The sequence below is a fragment of the Theobroma umbraticum genome, unplaced genomic scaffold (genome assembly GCF_002168275.2).
Source record: "Theobroma umbraticum cultivar Fairchild unplaced genomic scaffold, ASM216827v3 scaffold_56.0, whole genome shotgun sequence".
Lineage (NCBI taxonomy): Eukaryota > Viridiplantae > Streptophyta > Magnoliopsida > Malvales > Malvaceae > Theobroma > Theobroma umbraticum.
The window spans coordinates 10,167,960-10,187,757 of NW_018397256.1; the positions used below are offsets into that span (position 1 = coordinate 10,167,960).

The 19,798-nt window shown below is 36.7% G+C and overlaps 3 protein-coding genes across 11 annotated transcripts; 1 reads left to right on the top strand and 2 right to left on the bottom strand.

The window, feature by feature from the left end:
* The first annotated feature begins 1,500 nt into the window (after positions 1–1,500).
* On the top strand, positions 1,501–5,182 carry ABI2 (Protein phosphatase 2C family protein). Of its 4 annotated transcripts, none has more exons than XM_021419920.2 (5): positions 1,501–1,725; positions 2,648–3,515; positions 3,672–4,013; positions 4,114–4,219; positions 4,375–5,182. In XM_021419920.2, the coding sequence occupies exons 2-5, from the start codon at positions 2,661–2,663 to the stop codon at positions 4,707–4,709; spliced, it is 1,638 nt and encodes a 545-aa protein (XP_021275595.1). In that variant the 5' UTR covers positions 1,501–1,725; positions 2,648–2,660; the 3' UTR covers positions 4,710–5,182. The 4 variants fall into 4 exon arrangements, with proteins under 4 accessions (XP_021275595.1, XP_021275594.1, XP_021275593.1 ...); XM_021419919.2 differs by lacking the exon at positions 1,501–1,725 and adding an exon at positions 1,748–2,193 and having other exon boundaries at positions 4,375–5,181; XM_021419918.2 differs by lacking the exon at positions 1,501–1,725 and adding an exon at positions 1,748–2,101 and having other exon boundaries at positions 4,375–5,181.
* Positions 5,183–5,621: 439 nt separating this feature from the next.
* Positions 5,622–11,863, bottom strand: LOC110411539 (disease resistance protein SUMM2-like). Of its 5 annotated transcripts, none has more exons than XR_016350914.1 (9): positions 9,022–11,862; positions 8,736–8,790; positions 8,388–8,546; positions 7,910–8,134; positions 7,642–7,824; positions 7,308–7,531; positions 6,978–7,048; positions 6,780–6,879; positions 5,622–5,950 (listed from the first exon to the last, which is right to left on the bottom strand). XR_016350914.1 is itself a non-coding variant. In XM_021421738.2 (9 exons), the coding sequence occupies exons 1-8, from the start codon at positions 11,679–11,681 to the stop codon at positions 6,790–6,792; spliced, it is 3,642 nt and encodes a 1,213-aa protein (XP_021277413.1). In that variant the 5' UTR covers positions 11,682–11,861; the 3' UTR covers positions 5,622–5,950; positions 6,780–6,789. The 5 variants fall into 5 exon arrangements, 3 of the variants coding, with proteins under 3 accessions (XP_021277413.1, XP_021277411.1, XP_021277414.1); XR_016350913.1 differs by having other exon boundaries at positions 5,622–5,955; XM_021421738.2 differs by having other exon boundaries at positions 6,978–7,023; positions 9,022–11,861.
* A 2,671-nt stretch (positions 11,864–14,534) lies between these two features.
* Positions 14,535–18,718, bottom strand: LOC110411540 (mitogen-activated protein kinase kinase SIPKK-like). Of its 2 annotated transcripts, none has more exons than XM_021421741.2 (9): positions 18,348–18,718; positions 18,170–18,254; positions 17,781–17,927; positions 16,852–17,076; positions 16,585–16,767; positions 16,252–16,475; positions 15,942–15,987; positions 15,732–15,831; positions 14,535–14,899 (listed from the first exon to the last, which is right to left on the bottom strand). In XM_021421741.2, the coding sequence occupies exons 1-8, from the start codon at positions 18,431–18,433 to the stop codon at positions 15,742–15,744; spliced, it is 1,086 nt and encodes a 361-aa protein (XP_021277416.1). In that variant the 5' UTR covers positions 18,434–18,718; the 3' UTR covers positions 14,535–14,899; positions 15,732–15,741. The 2 variants fall into 2 exon arrangements, with proteins under 2 accessions (XP_021277416.1, XP_021277415.1); XM_021421740.2 differs by having other exon boundaries at positions 14,535–14,856; positions 18,348–18,717.
* Between the last annotated feature and the right edge of the window lie 1,080 nt (positions 18,719–19,798).

Genomic DNA, 19,798 nt, shown 5'->3' on the forward strand with positions numbered 1-19,798 from the left:
GTCAAGGCCTTCAGGTTATAGCCCTAGACCAATATCCTAATTACTTCATCCCTTCTCATAGTGTAACTTTTAATGCATTATGACATTTTAAATGTCCTTTGACGCTTCACCTCATGTCATAATTTTGGGTCTGTCTCGTAGGTGTACGTTTAATTACTTATGCTGTCTCAAGCTGCTAGGTGGTTTTCTGCATGATGCTGTATTCATTTCTTGGCCTCCTCAATTGTCATTCCCGAGCATCTCAGTATTCATTCGAAACTGAAGACTCTTGTCTTAGTTGCAAGGCTTTGTTTGGTTTGTCCGATAGGGGCCAAATAATTGTGGGTTACACTTCTGGGATTTATTTGTTGAGGACATTGATGTGTCCGATAGCTTTGCTGCACTTCTCAGTTTAGTGATGACCTATTGTCCTAATGAATTTTCTCAAGTTTCTTGCAACACTTCTGAGTTTAGGGAAGACTATGTCTTGATCAATTTTCTTCAGTTTCTTCAAATTATTCCGGCTGTTATATTTCGAGAATCGAGATGCAAAACAATATAAGGAAATTGTTGAAGTTAGTCTATTTTCTCTGTTCATTGTAGTAAATAATTGAGACACTAGCCTCCCCTCTGCATTTGTATAGCTTTCAGTTAGCATAAAATCTCTCCCTCTCTCTCTTGGTGGTTAATTGATTGTAGGTGCATGTATAGTTTTCCCTTGAGAAGGCTGCAAAAGCAACAATGCAGCATCATCTTGAAGAAAGCATCACGAAGTCGACCGTAGCAAGGTCAGGGCTTTTAGATTTCTAGTCAGGTTTTGCTGGGAAATTCTGCATCGAGAATAAATTCTTTCCAGGGGGGTTTGAGACACACCTAGGGAAATATACAATCTCATAAACATTTGGCTTTCCTTGTTTTTTTTATTTTCTTGCTTTTTTAATGCCTTTTGCTTAGCTATTTCATCTAAGAAAAAAAAAAGAATCTTAATATTTGGGCTCCTAAAGTCGTGGCCCAGATAGAATACTTTTAGATATCCATTCCGAAATTGTTAAGTCAAAGGAAAATTTTTTAAACTAAATCAATGTCTTAATAAAAAAGAGCAGGACTCTATTATAAATATAATCACGGAATTATGTCCATGATCTAAATGGGATAAATATGGAGACACTGCGAGCAAAATTAAGAATTAAGAAGGAAAAAAATACACGTGGCTAAAAGTAAGAGGGTGGCAAGAAAACTATACTAAATAAAAAGAATCCAAGCCATGCTAAAGAAAAAGAAGTTAAAGAGTGTCAGCTCATGAATCCACCCACCAACCTTATAACGTATTAGTTACAGTCATCAACCCCCCTCAGCATGCCTCTCTCTCTCTCTCTCTAAATATTCTAACGTTTTTACAAATTCCAAAACTAAACAGGAGCTCTGCACGTCACTCTCTTTGGTCACCAACCTGATTTCCAGAACTCTTTACGTGGCAAATCTTCCATTGGACTTATTCACCTTGAGATATTTTTCCAAATTATTAAAAGCTAAAAGATAATTACTTGATGCTTTTTCCTTCTTACAAGGATAATCTAATGATTCTTCTGTCCTGGGATGTTTTAACCCTTTTTTCTTTTTTAATTTTTGTCATGAGCTTACGTGCAGATTCTTTCGGTTTAGTTAACTCGTTTCTCTAACATTATCAGTTGTTCCTTTGTCTGAAAGGATACGTGTGCTGCTCATCTTGTTTTTCTCCTATTTCTGGTATCTACCATTTTCAGTTCTTTCTTTTTTTGGCTTCTTAATTTCGATGTTGCAGTGTTTCAAAGTAGTAAGCAACTCCATCAATCTTGCACCTTGTTTTAACGTGTTCTTCTAAGGAAAAGTTGTCTATAGTTTCTATGTTAGTGTTCCTGAAATACTTTAGACAAGTTCTATAAAGAGATTTCTGGAACTGGAACATCAGAGAAAGATTAGTTGGTGACTCCGCTTTGCCTTTTTAGCTTTGGTTGGATAAACGATGGCGTGGTGGAAAGTTGAAAGAAACTGAAGAGAGAGAGAGAGAGAGAGAGAGAGAGAGAGAAGCGCCAAGCTGCATGAGGTTGAAATGAGTTGCCTCAGATGCAGGGAACCAGATTTTGTTAGTGTTTTTCTGGTCTTTTCTGCTAGTATTATGTTTTGAGTTACTTTATCATGACCCCATGTGCTTTCACTTCCTTGAACTTGTTAGAGGTAGGAAAATTTTTATGATTTTCTTTATATATTTCTTGTTTCCTACGGATCAAACTTCAAAAGGGTCGGTTAAAAGGGAGAAAGTGAAGTTTTTCACTATCGTTTCTATCTCTGTTTGATCGTTTTAGGCAGAGAAGAGTCCAGATATGAAAGTTGTATATAGGCTCTAGAGGCATCCGATTGTAGGTTATAATTTTACTCTTTTTTTATTGCCACAAGCTAAATTTTCATTTGCCCTGGCTTTCCTTCGTTGACAATTTTCAACACTTCCTAGTTTCTTCCTTCCTGAAATTTGCGCAAATATGCTCAGGAGGTGATTTCATTCTTTTCGGATTCCATACGATTTATCCATTGTACCAGACTGAATGAGAAGAAAGAAAAAGTAGTTTGAAGTGTAGTGGCTTGCATAATTTTGAAAGGTTCTGACTTTAGAGGTTTGCGGTGATTATTGCAGGTAAAAGAGAATCATGGAGGAGATATCTACAGAAATTGCTGGTCCATGTGCCGTTAGGCTAGGTGACATGATGTATAATGATATGAGAATGATGACACACATAGACGTCACTGGGTGTAAGCTTATTGCAGACAAGGCAAGCTTGTTGTCACTCCCTGAAAATAAGCCAAAGCAACCTTGCCAGTCCATTTCTGGAGGAAACCAAGGTTTGCATGCTGCTAGATCATGCAGAGAAAGTATAACATCATTATCTGCACATCAAGGTAACAGAGGAGATAATGGAGCCATTTTGTCAAATCAAATAGAAACTGAGGATAGTTGTATTTCTAGAGAATACAATCATCAGGAAAGTGAAGAAGATGGATCTATATCATTCAGCGGCGATTGTGCAAATTCATGTTCTCAATCTGTAGCTAGTGATGTCAGCAGCACATGTGTTGAGGAGGTGTCAGCTTTAGAGGTTAATTCTGGGAGAAATTCATCAACTACTCTGGTGGGGGAAAGAAATACTAGTGATGTTCAAGATGTCAAGAGGGTCGCAGTGGATCTTGTAGGGGATGATGGCAATAGGTCTGATGAGTCTGATCCAAAATTATCTGAGTCATCTCTTGAGGTGGCACAGCAAAAGAAGATAAGAAAAACCGAAAGCCAGTGTCTGTTGGAATTAAGTAACATACCCCTTTGGGGATATACATGCATGTGTGGCAGGAGACCGGAGATGGAAGATGCTGTTGTGGCTATACCTCGATTTTTGCAAGTTCCAACTCAAGTGCTGAAGGTTGATAGATTATCAAATGGAATGAATTATAATCTAAGCGACTTAACTGCTCATTTCTATGGTGTGTATGACGGACATGGAGGCTGTCAGGTTTGCTTCATGCCGTTCTGCTCTGTTTCTCTTGGTTTCTGTTTCTCTATTTTGCAAGTGATCTATATGTCGGAAATAGGATTTTTGTGGCTCAACTTGTACTGTGTGTTTTCTTCCAAGTTGGTTTATTTTACCAAAGAATATTTCTTTGCATAGGTTGCAAACTATTGCCGTGAACGAATGCATTTGGCTTTGGCCGAGGAGATAGAACTTGCAAAAGCATGTGAGCTTGATGGAAATATTGGGCATGATTGGCAGGAACGATGGAAGAAAGCATTCTCCAATTGTTTTATCAAAGTCGATGCTGAGATTGGTGGAGTTCACGGAGGCACTGATGGGGATAAGACTGATCATGAACCTATTGCCCCTGAAACTGCTGGTTCTACTGCTGTTGTTGCAATTATTAGTTCAACCCATATAATTGTTGCCAATTGTGGCGATTCAAGGGCAGTTCTCTACCATGGAAAACTTCCCATGCCATTGTCTGTAGACCACAAAGTAAGACAAGTTTTCCTATTTTCAGTTTTCTTTCAGCTGGACTACTTGTTGAAACTAGCCTATTCTTAAAGAATTGATGCTCATATGACCTCTTTTGCAGCCTGATAGAGAAGATGAACATGCAAGAATAGAAGCTGCAGGAGGCAAGGTTATACAATGGAAAGGATCCCGTGTTTTTGGTGTTCTTGCTATGTCAAGGTCCATTGGTAGGTGTTTCTAATCCTTGCCATATCCTTTTCCAAGTATTTGCATCTTAGCATATTTATTAGCCTTGGTGCGGTTAAACACTGTGATTTGTAATTCACAATCATTTGATTAATTGAGTATTGAATTTGATTATCATTTCCACTATGATCCTCAGGTGACAGATACTTAAAACCATGGATTATTCCAGATCCAGAAGTGATGTTTGTTCCTCGAGCAAAAGAAGATGAGTGTCTTATCTTAGCCAGTGATGGCTTATGGGATGTTATCACAAATGAGGAAGCCTGCGAAGTTGCACGAAAGCAAATCCTTCTTTGGCATAAAAAACACGGTGACAAATTGTCTGCAGAAAGGGGTGAGGAAGTTGATCCTGCTGCTCAAGCTGCAGCAGAATACCTCTCAAGGCTTGCTCTTAGTAAAGGAAGCAAAGACAATATCTCTGTCATTGTGGTGGACCTAAAAGCTCAAAGAAAATTTAAGAAGAAAACCTAACAGTGAGCTCTCTTGTAATTTTTGACATATTGTTGTGTTTCTGTCAAAAAGAATTCTTTTGTCAAAACGCTCGCAACAAAATGCATGATTTACCCCATTTTAACATTTTCACCTGGGCTTATTGTAATGTTACAATATCTTTGTATAGTAAATCATGCAATATACCAATTACCTTCTAAATTTTCCCAGCCACCATTAATAGCTCTGGTTTTGTAACTTTTAAGTGAACAATGAAGAATTGAGACATTATCGCCTCAACATGCAATGAGAGGAACCAAAGTAGATTGCTCAGACAGAGGAAAAGCAAAGTAGTAATTGTCACTGCCCATAATCTTGTCAAGAACTTCTCCAGGGGCCAAGTTGATTGGCACAATACCGTGTTGGTGTCTGTTTCGATGGATTGCCTATCGGTCCCCGGCTATGGAATTGAGCTTAACCTTCTTATCTCTAAGCAAAGGCAAATAATTAGTTACACCTAACCAGTTAGAAGAGTTAGCGCATCCTTTCTTGCTTAGCAAATTCGATTACTTTGTAAAATCAGTGATTTCCATTGAAAAGTGTTCCGGTGGGGCAAGAATAAGGCTCTGGCTCTGTCAAAGCCTGGCTTCATGAGCAAACACAATCAAAACGTGGAATGATATTATGTTTTGTAGTCGATGCGATGACTCTTCAGAGACTATGTGGAAAAGGCAGATACTGCAGTAGTCTTATAGGGTATGAAATGATAATACAATAACGCTTGCATAGTAGTGTTTGTTAGAAAGATTATCAAATAATTATTCATTCAAGAATCAACCAGATTACGGCTAGCCTCAAAACATATCAATGCCAATTAGCTAATCAGATCCCCCTTTACTTGCCAGACCTCAGGGGTCAAGCCATGGTAAATTATCTTAACAGAATTCAATACAATTAGACAAGTTAATAATTTCACACTTTCCATTCTCCGATCCAGTACAATTTCATTTTCAGCCAGTTTATACACCTTTTGTTTTTTTTGTTCTCGAGGATATAAGACAGCATTACTGTTCAATTATGAAACAATTAACACACAGCGGCGAGCTGTTCCTTGCAAACTGAGTCCCCTGTCACTAAGACATTTTCTAAGAATCCTTGAATGCTTCAAAAGCTTTGGCCTCGCTTCAGTTACAAATCAAAATGACAACAAGAAGTCTTCCACGCTTTAACAAGCTTTGGGTTCCTCCAACGACTTCTTTAGTCTGACATGCTATTTGTTCTGTCTGAACTGCGCCAAAAATAAGGGAAAATTAATCATGACAGTATTGGTTTCACTTCAACCGGTAACCATTGTAATGAATATTAAGTACAACTCAAGCATGAATTGTGCGATCATCTTCTAAGCACATAGATAAATGCTACGAACATGAACAATTAGTTTTCAAGGAAAAACTGTTTCCTTTTCAGGAATACCTTTTAGAATATATATATATATATATATATATATATATAAAGAAATCAAACACAGTAGTTCACTGAACTCATTGCCTGGACAGCAAACATTTTGATTCAAGATCATAAGGTGAATCACGTGCATTGACAATCAAAGAATTCAATCTTTTAAAGGCAAAATTCTAACAAATATCCAATCCTGCATCATGACAAGATAGAACTCTATTGCTTACAACCACCAAAGCTTTCAGAATTCATCATTAGCTTTGTTGTTTGTAGCCAAAGCAACTTTCTATATGTATACATATATATATATATATATGTCTTTTTCTTTTCCTTGTCGTTTCTTTTCTTATTTTTCTAGCATCTCTTGATTTCCCAAAGCAAGAAAAGCACTTCAGATATTCTAAAGAAAAAGAAACCTAGATTAGAAAACGAATTGTTGCGTTATGCTCTAGATATGAAGCAATAAACAAGATAAATTTTGTTTTATCACTGTGAAAACTAGTTTTTTCAACAGAAATGCAGTAAGACCTGTGAGCAACACCACAAAAAGCATGTGAATTTTGATTCCACGGGCACACTTCCGAAGTAGTACAGAGCAAACCATAAGGCTCAATATGAGAAAGTTGAGACACTGAATCCCAAGCATGGACATACCAGATAAGTTCTAAAAGGTTCCAAGCGGTAATCCTGCATAATTGAAGTAGGATGAGAGGTCCACATCCAAGTCATCATACAGGTTTAAGAAAGGCAGTACCTGGATTCAGATTGAAAATCATGTGTGAAGCATCAATTTAGCAGATATTCTCTATTTGAAAATTATGGCGCCACAAATGAATGCAGATATTTACATACCAACAGTTCATGCGCAGACTTTCTTTCATTTGGGTCTTTCCGGAGGCTGTAATAGATAAAAGAATCGACAGCTGGGCTTGGTGAAATCGTAAGATCAAGCAATTCTATAAAGTTAAAGTGAAGAGAATACCAATAGCAGATGCTACCTCCTAAGTATCAAAAGGATGTAATGTAAAAAAGTAATAAATGATCTCCATTCGAAAGAATGCCAATCTGAAGAAAACTTTTGATTTTAGAACAAGAGTCAATAACTTGATATGGTGCAAAAATCTTCTAGAAAACCTTTTAAGGCAAGTTCATCAAGTAGCTCATTCAAAATATAATACTCACCATGCAGAAATAAATGAGCAAAACTCAGGAGAAAATTGATCTGAAGGCGCACAAGGTGGTGGTTGATCAACAATTTCTTCCATAAGCTCAAACAAATTATCCCATTCTTCTCTCTCCCCTGGTGGGGAATACGGGAATTTACCAGTTGCACACTCAAGCAACACTAGCCCCAAGCTCCAAATGTCAACTTCAATGCCATAACTGCCTCCCATAATTCTCTCTGGCTACAAAATGAATTTAGAAAACTAATGAGCTTTGAACAAATCAGAACAAGATACACCTACCCGGCAGATAACATTCATTTTGGTATGCCATGAATAGATTAATTACTTACAGACATATAGTTGTATGTGCCAACAAAAGAGTTTGCTCTTTCTGAGGGGCTTTCCAGTCCTGCACTCATGTGGAAGTCGGTGATCTTGACTTCCCCTTTATGATTTATTAACAAATTGGAAGGCTTTATGTCTCGGTGGATAATGTTTGCTTCAAGATGAAGATACATCAAGCCCTTAAGCACCTGCATTTACGGGAAGTATTTCAATTGCATGCCAAAGCATTTGGTACATAGTATTATAATTAATTCAAAGATCGAATTTAACAACCTGCTTACATATTGCGGCAAGATAAGGTTCAGGAATGAATGTAACTTTTTTCAGGAAATCTGCTAGGGATCCACTATCCATATACTCCAAGATGATTGAAATGACACCATGATTATAGAAAGACTGATAACAATTAACAATATATGGACAGTGAGAGGATTGATTTGCTTTCAATTCATTCACAATCTGCCGGCGAACTGCCTCGTCAGTATTCATTACAATGGTCTGATATAAGAAGAATATGTCAAAACTCAATACTTACATGGAGCTGAAAAGGAAAAATACACATTTAAACCAATAATGTTCAAGACATATAATTTCATTACCATAGAGGTGATACAGTTAAAAGTTGTTAACAGAACAATAATTAATCCTTAAACCAGGCTGCTTAGATAGATATATTGAAGCGAAAAACAGTTATCGAAAAGAAAAGTAGTAAACTGATAAATATAAACAGTGTTAGAACTTGGGTATATACCTTTAATGCAAAAAAATGGCCAGTCAATTTGTGTCGGACCAATTGCACAACTCCAGCAGAACCACGTCCGATAACTTTAATAGCCTCTATGTCTTCTAAATTCAACTGATCGTCTATATCCGTTTTGGATGGCTTAGGGGATGGCTTAGGGTGAGGAGGCTGAAACCACAAAACACACAGACCAACTAAAACCTTTGAAACATGCATTTTAGTAAATCAAGCTTAATAATGATACTTGACAAATTTATCCACTAACGCTAACATCTTTCAAGTCAGAAGTAATCAAGACAAAAAAAAAAAAAAGTCAAAGAATCTAAATATTGAAGCCCAAAAGAACAAAAATCTTACAGTTTCAGCTTTGGTCTGATTGACAATATGAACTCCATCCTTGAACGAACTGGTTCTGTAATGAATTTCATCACCAAGAATTGAATTAGGCATGTGTATCTTTTAAAAAGATGTATATAAATAATTTCTTGACTGCCTCTCTAATCTATTTGATTATACCTAGTTCTCATGCAAAACATACTGAAACCAAACCATCTCACTCAAGTTGTGAAATTATGTTGGTACGGCTCAATTGTTGAAAGAATAATATGAATTAAATTTATCAATAATGAAAGGATATACTTACTTGGGGACAGCATCATCTTTCTTTATTTGTAAGAGTTCGAATGGAGTTGATATAAACTTCAAGAGACAAGCATCCTTAACGGCTTCATCATCCCAAACCAAGCCATCCCACCACTCTGTTTCTCCTCTAATTTTCTGCAAGAAATCTGCACTTTCCACATCAAATGGAAGCTGCCTCAGCGATGGGCACTTAGATACTTCAATTTCTAACAGAGAAGGAAAGCAACTGGGCGATGGGCAGATGCTTTTCAGATTTTTCAGATGAGTCAAAGAAATAGTTTTCAGCCCAGGGAATGCCATTGTCTCACTTGTAACTTCCTTCAGCGACTCACAGTCAAGAATGGTAAGAATCTCAAGGTTTCTAGCATAAGCAAGGACATTGAGGTTTAACAACAGCGGGCAAACTCCTATGTATACCTTACTGAGGCTACCAAGTTTACACCCTTCCGATACCTTGAACTCCTTGAGTGAACTACAATGAAATATCTCAAGCCTTTCTAGATTACTTAATTCTTCTGTAAAATATAGTGAAATCAAGCCGGTACATTCCTTGAATGTTAATTTTCTGATACAACTCCGTAAAGTGCAGGATTCCAAAATTTTTTCAAAAGAAGGTGCACAAAATAAGGTGATACCTATTTTATTTATGTCACCCAAGCACTCCAACACTTCTAAAAATGCAATTTCATCAGCAGAAGGTGGAACGTCCACTGAGCGAAAGTCCTCTGTGACTCCATTTATTTTACTATAAACTTGCAAGCATAAAAAATTGGATATCAACTCCTTTGGAATCCATTTAAGATTCACAGTATAATCTAATAGCAAACATCTGAGGTTTCTCAAATTTCGAAGGCCAGTAGGCAACTTTGCTATGCTTGTTAATGACAGATTGAGATACTGCAAGGTTTTCGCATTTCCAATATTGGAAGGTAACTCAACTAAGCCTCGATTACCTGACAAATCCAAAACCTTCAAAGCTGGCATAGAGTCAAAGAATCCACTAGGAAATGATTCCAGCTGTGCATCTCTTAAGAGCAAAGTTGAGAGGTAATGGCAAGATGGTGAGTAGTCTATTTTCTCTCTGCTACTACTACCAAACAAGGAAATCCAAGTCGCCTCTTCCCATTTTGTGAGTTCCTGGTCTGTAATCCTTCCACTTTTTGCTACCAAAACCTTGTTCTTGTTTTTTCCTTGATCTCGAGCTAACCACAAGGCCATGTGACGGACTACGTCATGCATCCGAACACATTGTTTAGATTCATCACTTTCTAGCAAATACGCAAGCCTTAAAGTCCCGACTATAAATTCTCCCTGCCCACATGGATCTGCTCCATCTAAGAAACCTTCTCCTATCCAGAGGTCAATAAGTTCATCTATTGGGATGTTATAAGCCTCTGGAAATATGGAACAATATAGAAAACAGTTTTGAGCTGTGGCTTCGTTCAAGTTATCGTAGCTAAACTTGAGAAGAGGAAACACATAACCCCCCATACCTGCAATCTCCGATGGGTGGGTATCTAACAGCTCAACCGTGTGGCGCCATTCACGAAGATTTTTCCGACTAGCCATGGCTCCAGCGACGGTGAGAAGAGCAAGTGGCAACCCTCCACACCTTCTAACAAAAGTATTTGCCAAATCCGAGAGCTCTGGATGGGTACTGAGGATACTTTCACCTACAGTCGTCCTAAATAAACTCAGGGCTTGTTCCGGTGGCAAACGCTCGACTTCAATTGTCACTTGAGCTTCCACGTCGAAGGACAACCCTAGTGAGCGGGCTGTGTATATTACTTTGGACTGATTTTGATCATTCCGCAGATGGATGCCCAGAGTTAGGAGGTTGAATTGCTCCCATACATTGTCCAACAGTAGCACAAACTTTTTACTTTTCAAGACACTAAATATATGAGCCCCTTTCTCGTCCTCGCCTGAACACTGATCCCATATGGAATCAGGGATTTCCAATTTCTTCCTAATCACCTCCTGAACTTTCTCTATATAATTCTCTTGTCTCGGCATCATGGCCCAAATTACAGCATCAAAGTCATGGCTCCGCCTATGGAATTCATTGCTAACTTTCTTCAAGAGGGTCGTTTTTCCAACACCTCCGACTCCACAAAATCTAATAATTCTAATAGTTTCATCCTCGATGCATCTCCATACCCTTTCCAGTTTGGAGTCCTGGCCAACAGTGTTCTCCACAGGCCACTCTGGGATTAGAAGCCGCTTACGTGGCAGCTTCACAGCAACCGCCGTGTCTGAGCAGTAAGGTTCACCCTTCTTGAGTAGGTCCTCCACAGAATTTATCTTCTTAATGATTCGCTTTCCAATCTTATAGCTGGACTTTAGGTTCTTGGGACAGCAACTTCCGACGCATTTATTTTGGAGTTCCTGATCGCCTTCTTGAATAATTTCATTTACTTCATTATCCATGGTTTTCGCACTTTCCAACCATCCATCCACTTCTTCCGAACGCCTCATCCGTGGTTGTTGCTCTGTGGCTTCTACCCTGCACCATACATCATGTCTGCGGCAGTTGAGTACTTCCATTTCTGTTCGCAACTTTTGAAGATTTTCTTCAAGATCGTGGATATATGCCACATGCTTGGAACTGCAGTCCCACAAGCGGGTACCGATGTCCAGTATTGGACTCAGGCAATCCATGAATCTTTTTGGATCTCAAAAATCACAAAGTTTCGAAAGAAGAAAGCTAATGGAAATTTTTATTTCTTTTCTTCTCTTTCGCTAATTATTGACGGTAGTCCAAACAAAAGAACAAAGAAAACTCAGTAACCGTGAGTCAAAAGAGACCAATGCAATAAAGGGGCTGCTCTGGTTTAACTTGACGTTTAGCAAATGATAACCATGTGCATGAGTTGACTGACCATTGCCGATAAAGATATACTACTATTTAAAAGATTCTTTTTCCTACTCCAATCATCTTCACTTTTTTTATTAGAATAAACTCCAACCATATGGGTCCCTGCTTTCCCCACAATGTTTACTAAAAATAAACAACCATTCGTCTTTTTCCACAAAGTTCAGAATCAGATTGGTCACCTAGAAAAAAAAAGAAGAAGGGAAACACAGAAACTCCATCCTCCCATCAAATTCATCACTGCTTCCCCCACAATCCTCAGTAGAAATAACCATACAGGCTTCTTACTCCACAAAGTTTAGTCTGGTTGCTCTTACATTGTTTTTGTTTTCTATCTTCTCATGTCAGCAGAAGAAAACTACGACGGCAATCCTGGTTTCGTTCATCAGGCAAATTTGCAAACTCCAGAATTGTTGGAAAATTCACAATAAGCCAGCGTTGTGCATCCCGAATCATGCTGGTTGTTTGCAGAACAATGTCCATCCAGGTCCCAGGATCAGGTATAGGTAACAGCCAAAAACAGAAAAAGCAAAAGCTTAGATGCAAATTAAGTCAAAGTTAATTGCTATCATGTTCTATCAGAATTTAGATGGTACAATGAATCAGCTGGAAACCTGCAAGTCTTAGAAAGGGCTTGCTTGCTTGCTTTGACACTTGGCTGCCAATACAAGAGAAACTTCTATAAAACCGCAGAATGTCTGAGGGCCAATCAATCCAACAGAAACCCAAAATGAGTTCGACCGTTTTCACTTCGCAAGTTGATTCCATCAAAATGGTTCCGAAATTTCCGGACCCCTTTCATTATTTAAATTCATCAACAATTTTCAGTTTATGTGGTCACAAGTTTTATCTATGAAATTTGAGTCCAATGTAAATAATTATGATATATAACTGTATTTAGTTTTAACCGTATAAAAATTAGTTGAGGGGATCTCAACAATCCGTTCCTCTCTTTTTCTTCTATAGTTCATTTTATATAATTATCCGCTGGACGATTCAGTTTTCACAAAAAAAATAATCATGTAATTAGTTTTTATATTATATAAAAAATATAAATTTAATCTTTGTATAATAATTTGTGAAAATTGATTTTTTATATTTTGTTTATTTTAGTCTTTAACTTTAATACTACTAAAAATATTGATGTGTTATTTTAATTAAATTTACATGTCAATTCTCAAACTAAATTTGCAACTTTTTTCGTCTTCTTCAAATGTGTAAATTTTCTCTCCTTATCAAAGATAATTTGAATCGTAACTATGCTATTGTGACAGGGAAGACAAATGAATTCGGTTGGAAAAATCTACTTTCCCAAATGGGTTTTTCCATCTGAGTTATTGATGCATCAAAATTCAACGATCCTCACTAGCATGTCAAAATCTTACCAAAATTGTGAAGTTGAGGAAATTGATTGCAGGCTGTTTGGTCTCTGATCTTCATGATTCATGGCTTTTAGCATCAATTGTCTCAGGCATATTCCCTCATGAATATGATCACCTCTAAGAAAAGTGAATCCATGTTATTACTTAGAGTTGATGAGATGTTCTACCCACTACATATTTCCTCATTCTTGCTTTCTCTCTCGTGAAAGTTTTAGTTACATTTTTTTTATGTGAACTTGTTTTTCTTCTTTGATTCTTTTTAAACAATTCTTTTTTATTGAAAATTATGGCATCCAACTACTCCTGATATTATTTTTCAAGGGAAATTGAAACCTGCAATTCAAGTAAATACAATCCCCTAAGTAGCTTGTCTTGAACAGATGCCTCCTTAGTCCTTAGCACCAAAACCAAACATTAAAGGACACTAAGAACATTGACTCACCGATGACGCGTTCAGGAAACCAGGAACTGAGAAGCCCCGCCTCCTCAACAAGGAAGCTACGTACTTTTCTTGCCTTCTTCTTTCTCTTCTTGTTCTGGTATCTCTCTCCCCTTTTGTTTCAATTGTTATTCTTTCAGTTTGCTTTTCTTGCCTTTTCTTTTCTTCTTAAAAAAATTCTTCTTTTCTTTTATTTCACAGATATGGGTACGTGAGCAAGAACTCCCAATTTACAAGTACAGAACTTCTATTCTTGCTTGGTGGAGACTCACGCTACTACCATCTTTGTTGGTGAAACTCGTAGTTGGCAGGTTTTCTTTCTCTTGGCTAATATTCTCTTGTTACTAGTTTAGTTAATGCCACATCAGCATGATCATGCCACATCAATACATAGTTAACACCACATCAATCAAAAATGCCAGGTCAACTTAATTAAATATCACATCAACCTATTTAACTGTTAAATTTAACAATATTGCAATTAAAAATTAAAATTAACAAATTAACAAAATATAATAACTCAATTTATAAAAATTATTGTTCAAAAACTAAATCCATATTTTTTGTAGAATATAAAAACTAATTACATAATTAATTACATAATTTAACCAAATGAACCTACACTCTTCCATAATAATTGTTGAGGAGATGGTCTAATTACTTCTCTTTGAAGACTCAACCAGATTATGACTACTTGACCATAATAATGAGGATTAGCCGTCAGATGGCGAAAGGACCATGCTTATTACAAACTCAAGTGCATGCACCGTGATAGGTCCCATAATCTAAACACAACTAATACACCCGGAACTCAAATAGGCAAGTAAAAACTGGCACTGTCCATTATCTAATTCGGAACATTTCCTATTTCAGGAAGTTTATAAAATTGTTCTTGATATACGACAACATTACCTTTCAATTATGAAAAATTAATACAAAGCAACATGCTGTACCTCCCACTCCGAGTCCTCTGGCAAGAAAATAATCTTTGATGCTTAACTTTGGATCTCGTCATTAAAACAGCTGCTCAAATAAGTCCTGCAATTAGTCACAACGACAACTACAATCTTCCATGCTTTTACAACTTTGGTTCTGTTGACATTCTTTTGAGTCTGACGGGCTATTTGTTCAGTCTGAGCTCTGCCAAAAAGGTGACAATGTTGGTTTCACTTTAAATGCACCCCTGGTAATAAATATTGATTAACTCAAGCATGAATAGTGCCTATCGTTTTAAGTACACAGATTAAAAAACTACCAAAATGAATTAGTTTTCGAGAATAAAAAATACCCTCTTGGGAAAAATGAAAATAAAGAACTTCAACCACAGTTGTTTACCAAACACATTGCCAGAGAAGCAAACATATTGATCATCATCATCATAAAGCAAAACATGTACTAACAATCACAGAATTCAATCTTTTAAAGGCAAAATTCTAACAAACAGCGAGTTCACCATCATGACAAGACAGTAACACCATCTCTATGGGTGCATACAACCAATACTACTCTCAAGTTTATTGAAATATGTGACTTGGATTATGCATGAAAATATTGGCAGATCTGGACGAAAGAATGATGCATTTTCTAAATAGCCCAGGTATACATTTAGATGATAACTGTTTGGATTCATCACCATTTTCATTATTTGTACCCAAAGGCAATAACAACTTTGCTTATATCAGAGTCTTTCTTCTTCTTCTTTTCTTTCTTTTACATTTTCATTTCAACATCTTGGCTTCCAAAAGCAAGAAAAGAAATTCTTAGATTCTAAATAAACAGAAACCTTGAGAAGAAAATGATTAAGAGTTACATTTTACTTTAGAGATGAAGCAAAGACAAGATAAATTTCGTTCATCATAGTGAAAAACAAGTTTTTTGAACAGATACACAGCAAAATCCCGTGAACAATGCCACAACAACGCATGTGAACTTAAATTCCAAAGGCTGAGTCCTAAAGCATTACAGAGCAACCCCATGTAAAAAAATTAAGATAACAAACCCAAGCATAGGCATACCAGGTAAGTTCTAAAGTGTTGCAAGTGGTGATCCTGCATTGTTGAAGTAAGATGTCAGGTCCACATCCAAGTCATCATACATGTTCAAGAAAGGCTGTGCCTGCATTCACATTGAAAATCACAGGTGAAGCATCCTTAACAGATATTTAAATCAATTTTTTTACTACTTGTAAATAAAGCTGCCATAGAGGAATGCAGATATTTACATACCAGCAGTTCATGTGCTGACTTTCTTTCCTTTGGGTCCTTCTTCACACTGCAATGGATAAAAGAACCCAAAGCTGGGCTTGGTAAGCTCATTCAATCAAACAATTCTACCCAAGCAAAAAAAATACCAATTGCAGAGGCTACCTCTCCAGTATCAAAAGGAAACTAATAAATAAACTCTTTGGGCAGAATACCAATTTGAAGAAAACTATTAAGTTTAGTACAAGACTCAATAATGGATTATAGCGCAAAATATTCTAGAACATATTTCAAGGCAAGTGTTTCAAGTAACTCACTAAAAAAAAACCTTTACCATGCAGAAATAAATGAGCAAAACTCAGGGGAAAATTGCTCAGAAGGTGCACAAGGTGGTGGTTGTTCAACAATTTGTTCCATAAGCTCATAAAAGTTAGTCCATCCTTCTGCCTGCTCTGGTGGGGTATATGGGAATTTACCAGTTGCACACTCAAGCAACACTAGCCCCAAGCTCCAAATATCACTTTTATTGCCATAATTGCCTCCAATAATTCTCTCTGGCTACAAAAGAAGTAGACAGACATTGAAAACTAATAAGTTTTGAAAAAATAAGAATAAAATACACCTTAGCCACCAAAAGAACATAATTTTGTTATAGTAAAATACTTACAGACATATAGTTGTATGTGCCAACAAAAGTGTTTGCTAGTCCTGAGGTGCTTGTCATTATTGCACTCACACCAAAGTCAGTAATCTTGACTTCTCCTCTATGATTTATTAACAAGTTAGAAGGCTTTAAGTCTCGGTGGATAATGTGTCTTTCATGATGGAGATACATCAAACCCTTGAGCACCTGCAGTAATGAGAAGAATTTTAAAATACATACCAGAGCATCTGGTACATACTATAATTAATTCAAAGTTCAAAATGCACCAACCTGCTTACATATTGCAGCAAGATAAGGTTCAGGAATGGATTTAACCTTTTTCAGAAAATCTGCTAGGGATCCACCATCCATATACTCCAAGATGATTGAAATGGCACCATTCGTATAGAAAGACTGATAACAAACAACAACATATGGACACTGAGAGGATTGATTTATTTTCAATTCCTTTGCAATCTGCTTGCGAGCTGACTCCTCAATATTCATTTGAATAATCTAACATAAGAAGATACGTCAGAACTTAAAATATAGTGACAACAACATGGAGATGCAAAAGTAAAATCCATGTTTCAATTGCTAGAATGTTTTTTGGCTAGCTCAAATATTTAAAAGGAAACAAGAAGATCTGTTTAGAAGAATGGCTTCTAGAATGCAAGAAAGGCTAAACATTCTTTAGTAATTCATAGTGTAGCGTACAACAGTTGCATTTCTGTAACGGGAAATAGATCATAAACACATATGCAAGCATGATTTAGGAGTGATTTTTGTCATCAATTATCATGATCAAACCTATCAATAAGTTTCCAGAAATCAGGCCTTGACTTGAGTTGGCATAAAGTATACAAATAACTTCAACCACAGAATTCCAGCACTTAGTTTTATAAGCCAGAACAACCACTGAAATTGTATTTGTTCTGACCTAGAGGACGGATGACTAAGTAGAGAAAATCAAAGCTTGGAGGAACCAACTTCTACTCTTTGCTCCCAACAAGACAAGGTTACAACATTCACAACGTGTAGTTTTCATTACATGTTAGAGGCGATACATATAAATTATGCAAATGTTGTTGAAAGGGCAATAATGCTTGATTAAACTGCACTGCTTAGATAGGGAAATCGGAGAAAAAAAAAAGAAGACAATGAAAAAATTTAGAACAGAACATATGAAAACAGAGAAAGTGTTAAACTTGGATATATACCTTCAATGCAAAAAACTGGCCAGTCCATTTGTGTTGGACCAATTGCACAATTCCACCATTACCCTTGCCGATAACTTTAATCGCATCAATATCTTCTAAATTCAACTGATCGTCCGTGTCAGTTTCTGATGGCTTTATAGGCGGAGGCTAACACCAACAAATATCACACACATACACACAGATTAAGATCGTTGAAACATGAAGTTTTAACTAATCAAGCTTAATAACCAAAACAGTTTTATCAATTAACAAACTCGCTAATGCTAACATCTTTTTAGTGAAGCGCAATCTAGATAAATGAAAAGTCAAAGAATCCAAACAATGAAAAACATTTAAAAAAAAAAAAAGAAAGAAGCAAATTCACTAAAAAATAAAAGAGGAAATCGTACAGCTCCGGGTTCGGATTGAGAGACAATTCGAACTCCGTCCTTGTTGACGAGGAGATCGCCGTCTTTGAATGTACCGCTTTCGGTTCTGCCATGAGAAACCATCACCAAGATCAAACTAAAAAAGAAAGAAAGAAAGTAGAAAAATTGAATGAGCTGACACAATAAATATTATCATTACAGAAATTTGGCGAAGGAGATCTCTGCGGCAGCAGGAAGAGAAAGCTTCAAACTAGGGCTTAAAACCCCCTTTCCTTTCTTCATCATTTCCTCTCCCCTTTTTTCCTCTTTTTTTCTTTTTTATTTTTTCCTCTTCGGTTTCTTTTGTTAGCAGAGTGGGTGGCAGTCAGTCTTCGTTTTTAATAAGGGTTTATATTTAGATTTTAGAGAGACAGAGAAAGGAGGGGATTTTTTATAGATAGATTTATTAAAAGAGAAGAAGACTAGCGGAGAGTGAATTTTCTGGTTGGTAGAGAGACCAAAGACCAGTCTCCATAACAACAGCCACGAGGAAGATGACCTGACTTGCCGTTTACTTTTCTTTAACTTACCCGCGCCTCTCCCTGTTTTTCCCCTTTTAATATCTTGTCTTTGTTAACTCTTTTAAATTATCTTTTATTTTTATAAAAAGATTAATATATCCTTTTATTTTACGTTTTATATTATTTTTTAGTCTATTTTATTGGGTGGAAGTATAAAACTAGAAAAAGAAATAAAAAGGAAAATGCAGGGAAAGCAACCACACAAAATTTTGACTAAATTTGTTGAACCAGCATATGAGTGACACCAATTAGAAGATATTAAAAAGATTACTGTCATTTTTACTGAAATTTAAATTAATTTGCACACCGTGACAATAACGTGCATGATTTGACCATCGTTTTTTTAGAAAATGAAAACTTTTTCCAGGAAAAGAAAAGCATTTTCCATTCTTCCAATCAAATTCATTACTGCTTGCCCACAATGACCAGCGAAAATAATGAGACAGGCTTCTGTTATTTTTCTACAAATATCTGTTTGGTCACCCCAGAAAAGTAAACTGGGAATGGGAAAAGAAAAACACTCTGTTTTTCGCCCACTGTTGTACTTCAATTTCATTTGACAACCTGCTGAATTAAATACTGACAAGTCCTTATGCCTTTTTAGCTGGCCGGTTCGGCAAATCTTGACTAGGGGAGTTAAAAAATCAAAAGAAGGGCTTTGGCCTTTTCTTCCGTTTTGGAAATGAGATGTCTTTTAAGGTTGGGCCTTTGGCTGTCTGGCAACTGAGGAATCTCATATTTATGGCATGTGGGGATCTGCACCAATAGGCTTAGAGAGGCACTAAGCAGGAACAAATTGCTAGCCCAGCAGCAACAATCAATAGCGGACTTGCTGGTTGCCCATAAATTGCTTTTGTTTTTTCTTATTCCTATCAAATTTTATTTTCTCATGTTGGTAGCAAAAAACATCGTTAAGCATCCTGGTTTCATCATCAAGCAATATCCGCAAAACTCCAGACTTGATAAGCACAAGGAAAAATCTGGTTGCTTGCAGTATTAAGTGCACCCAGAATCACGTACAGGCTACGGCTAAAAGAAGTTTTATTGCAAGTTAATTGCAATCATGTTCTTTGGATTGCACAACGAATCT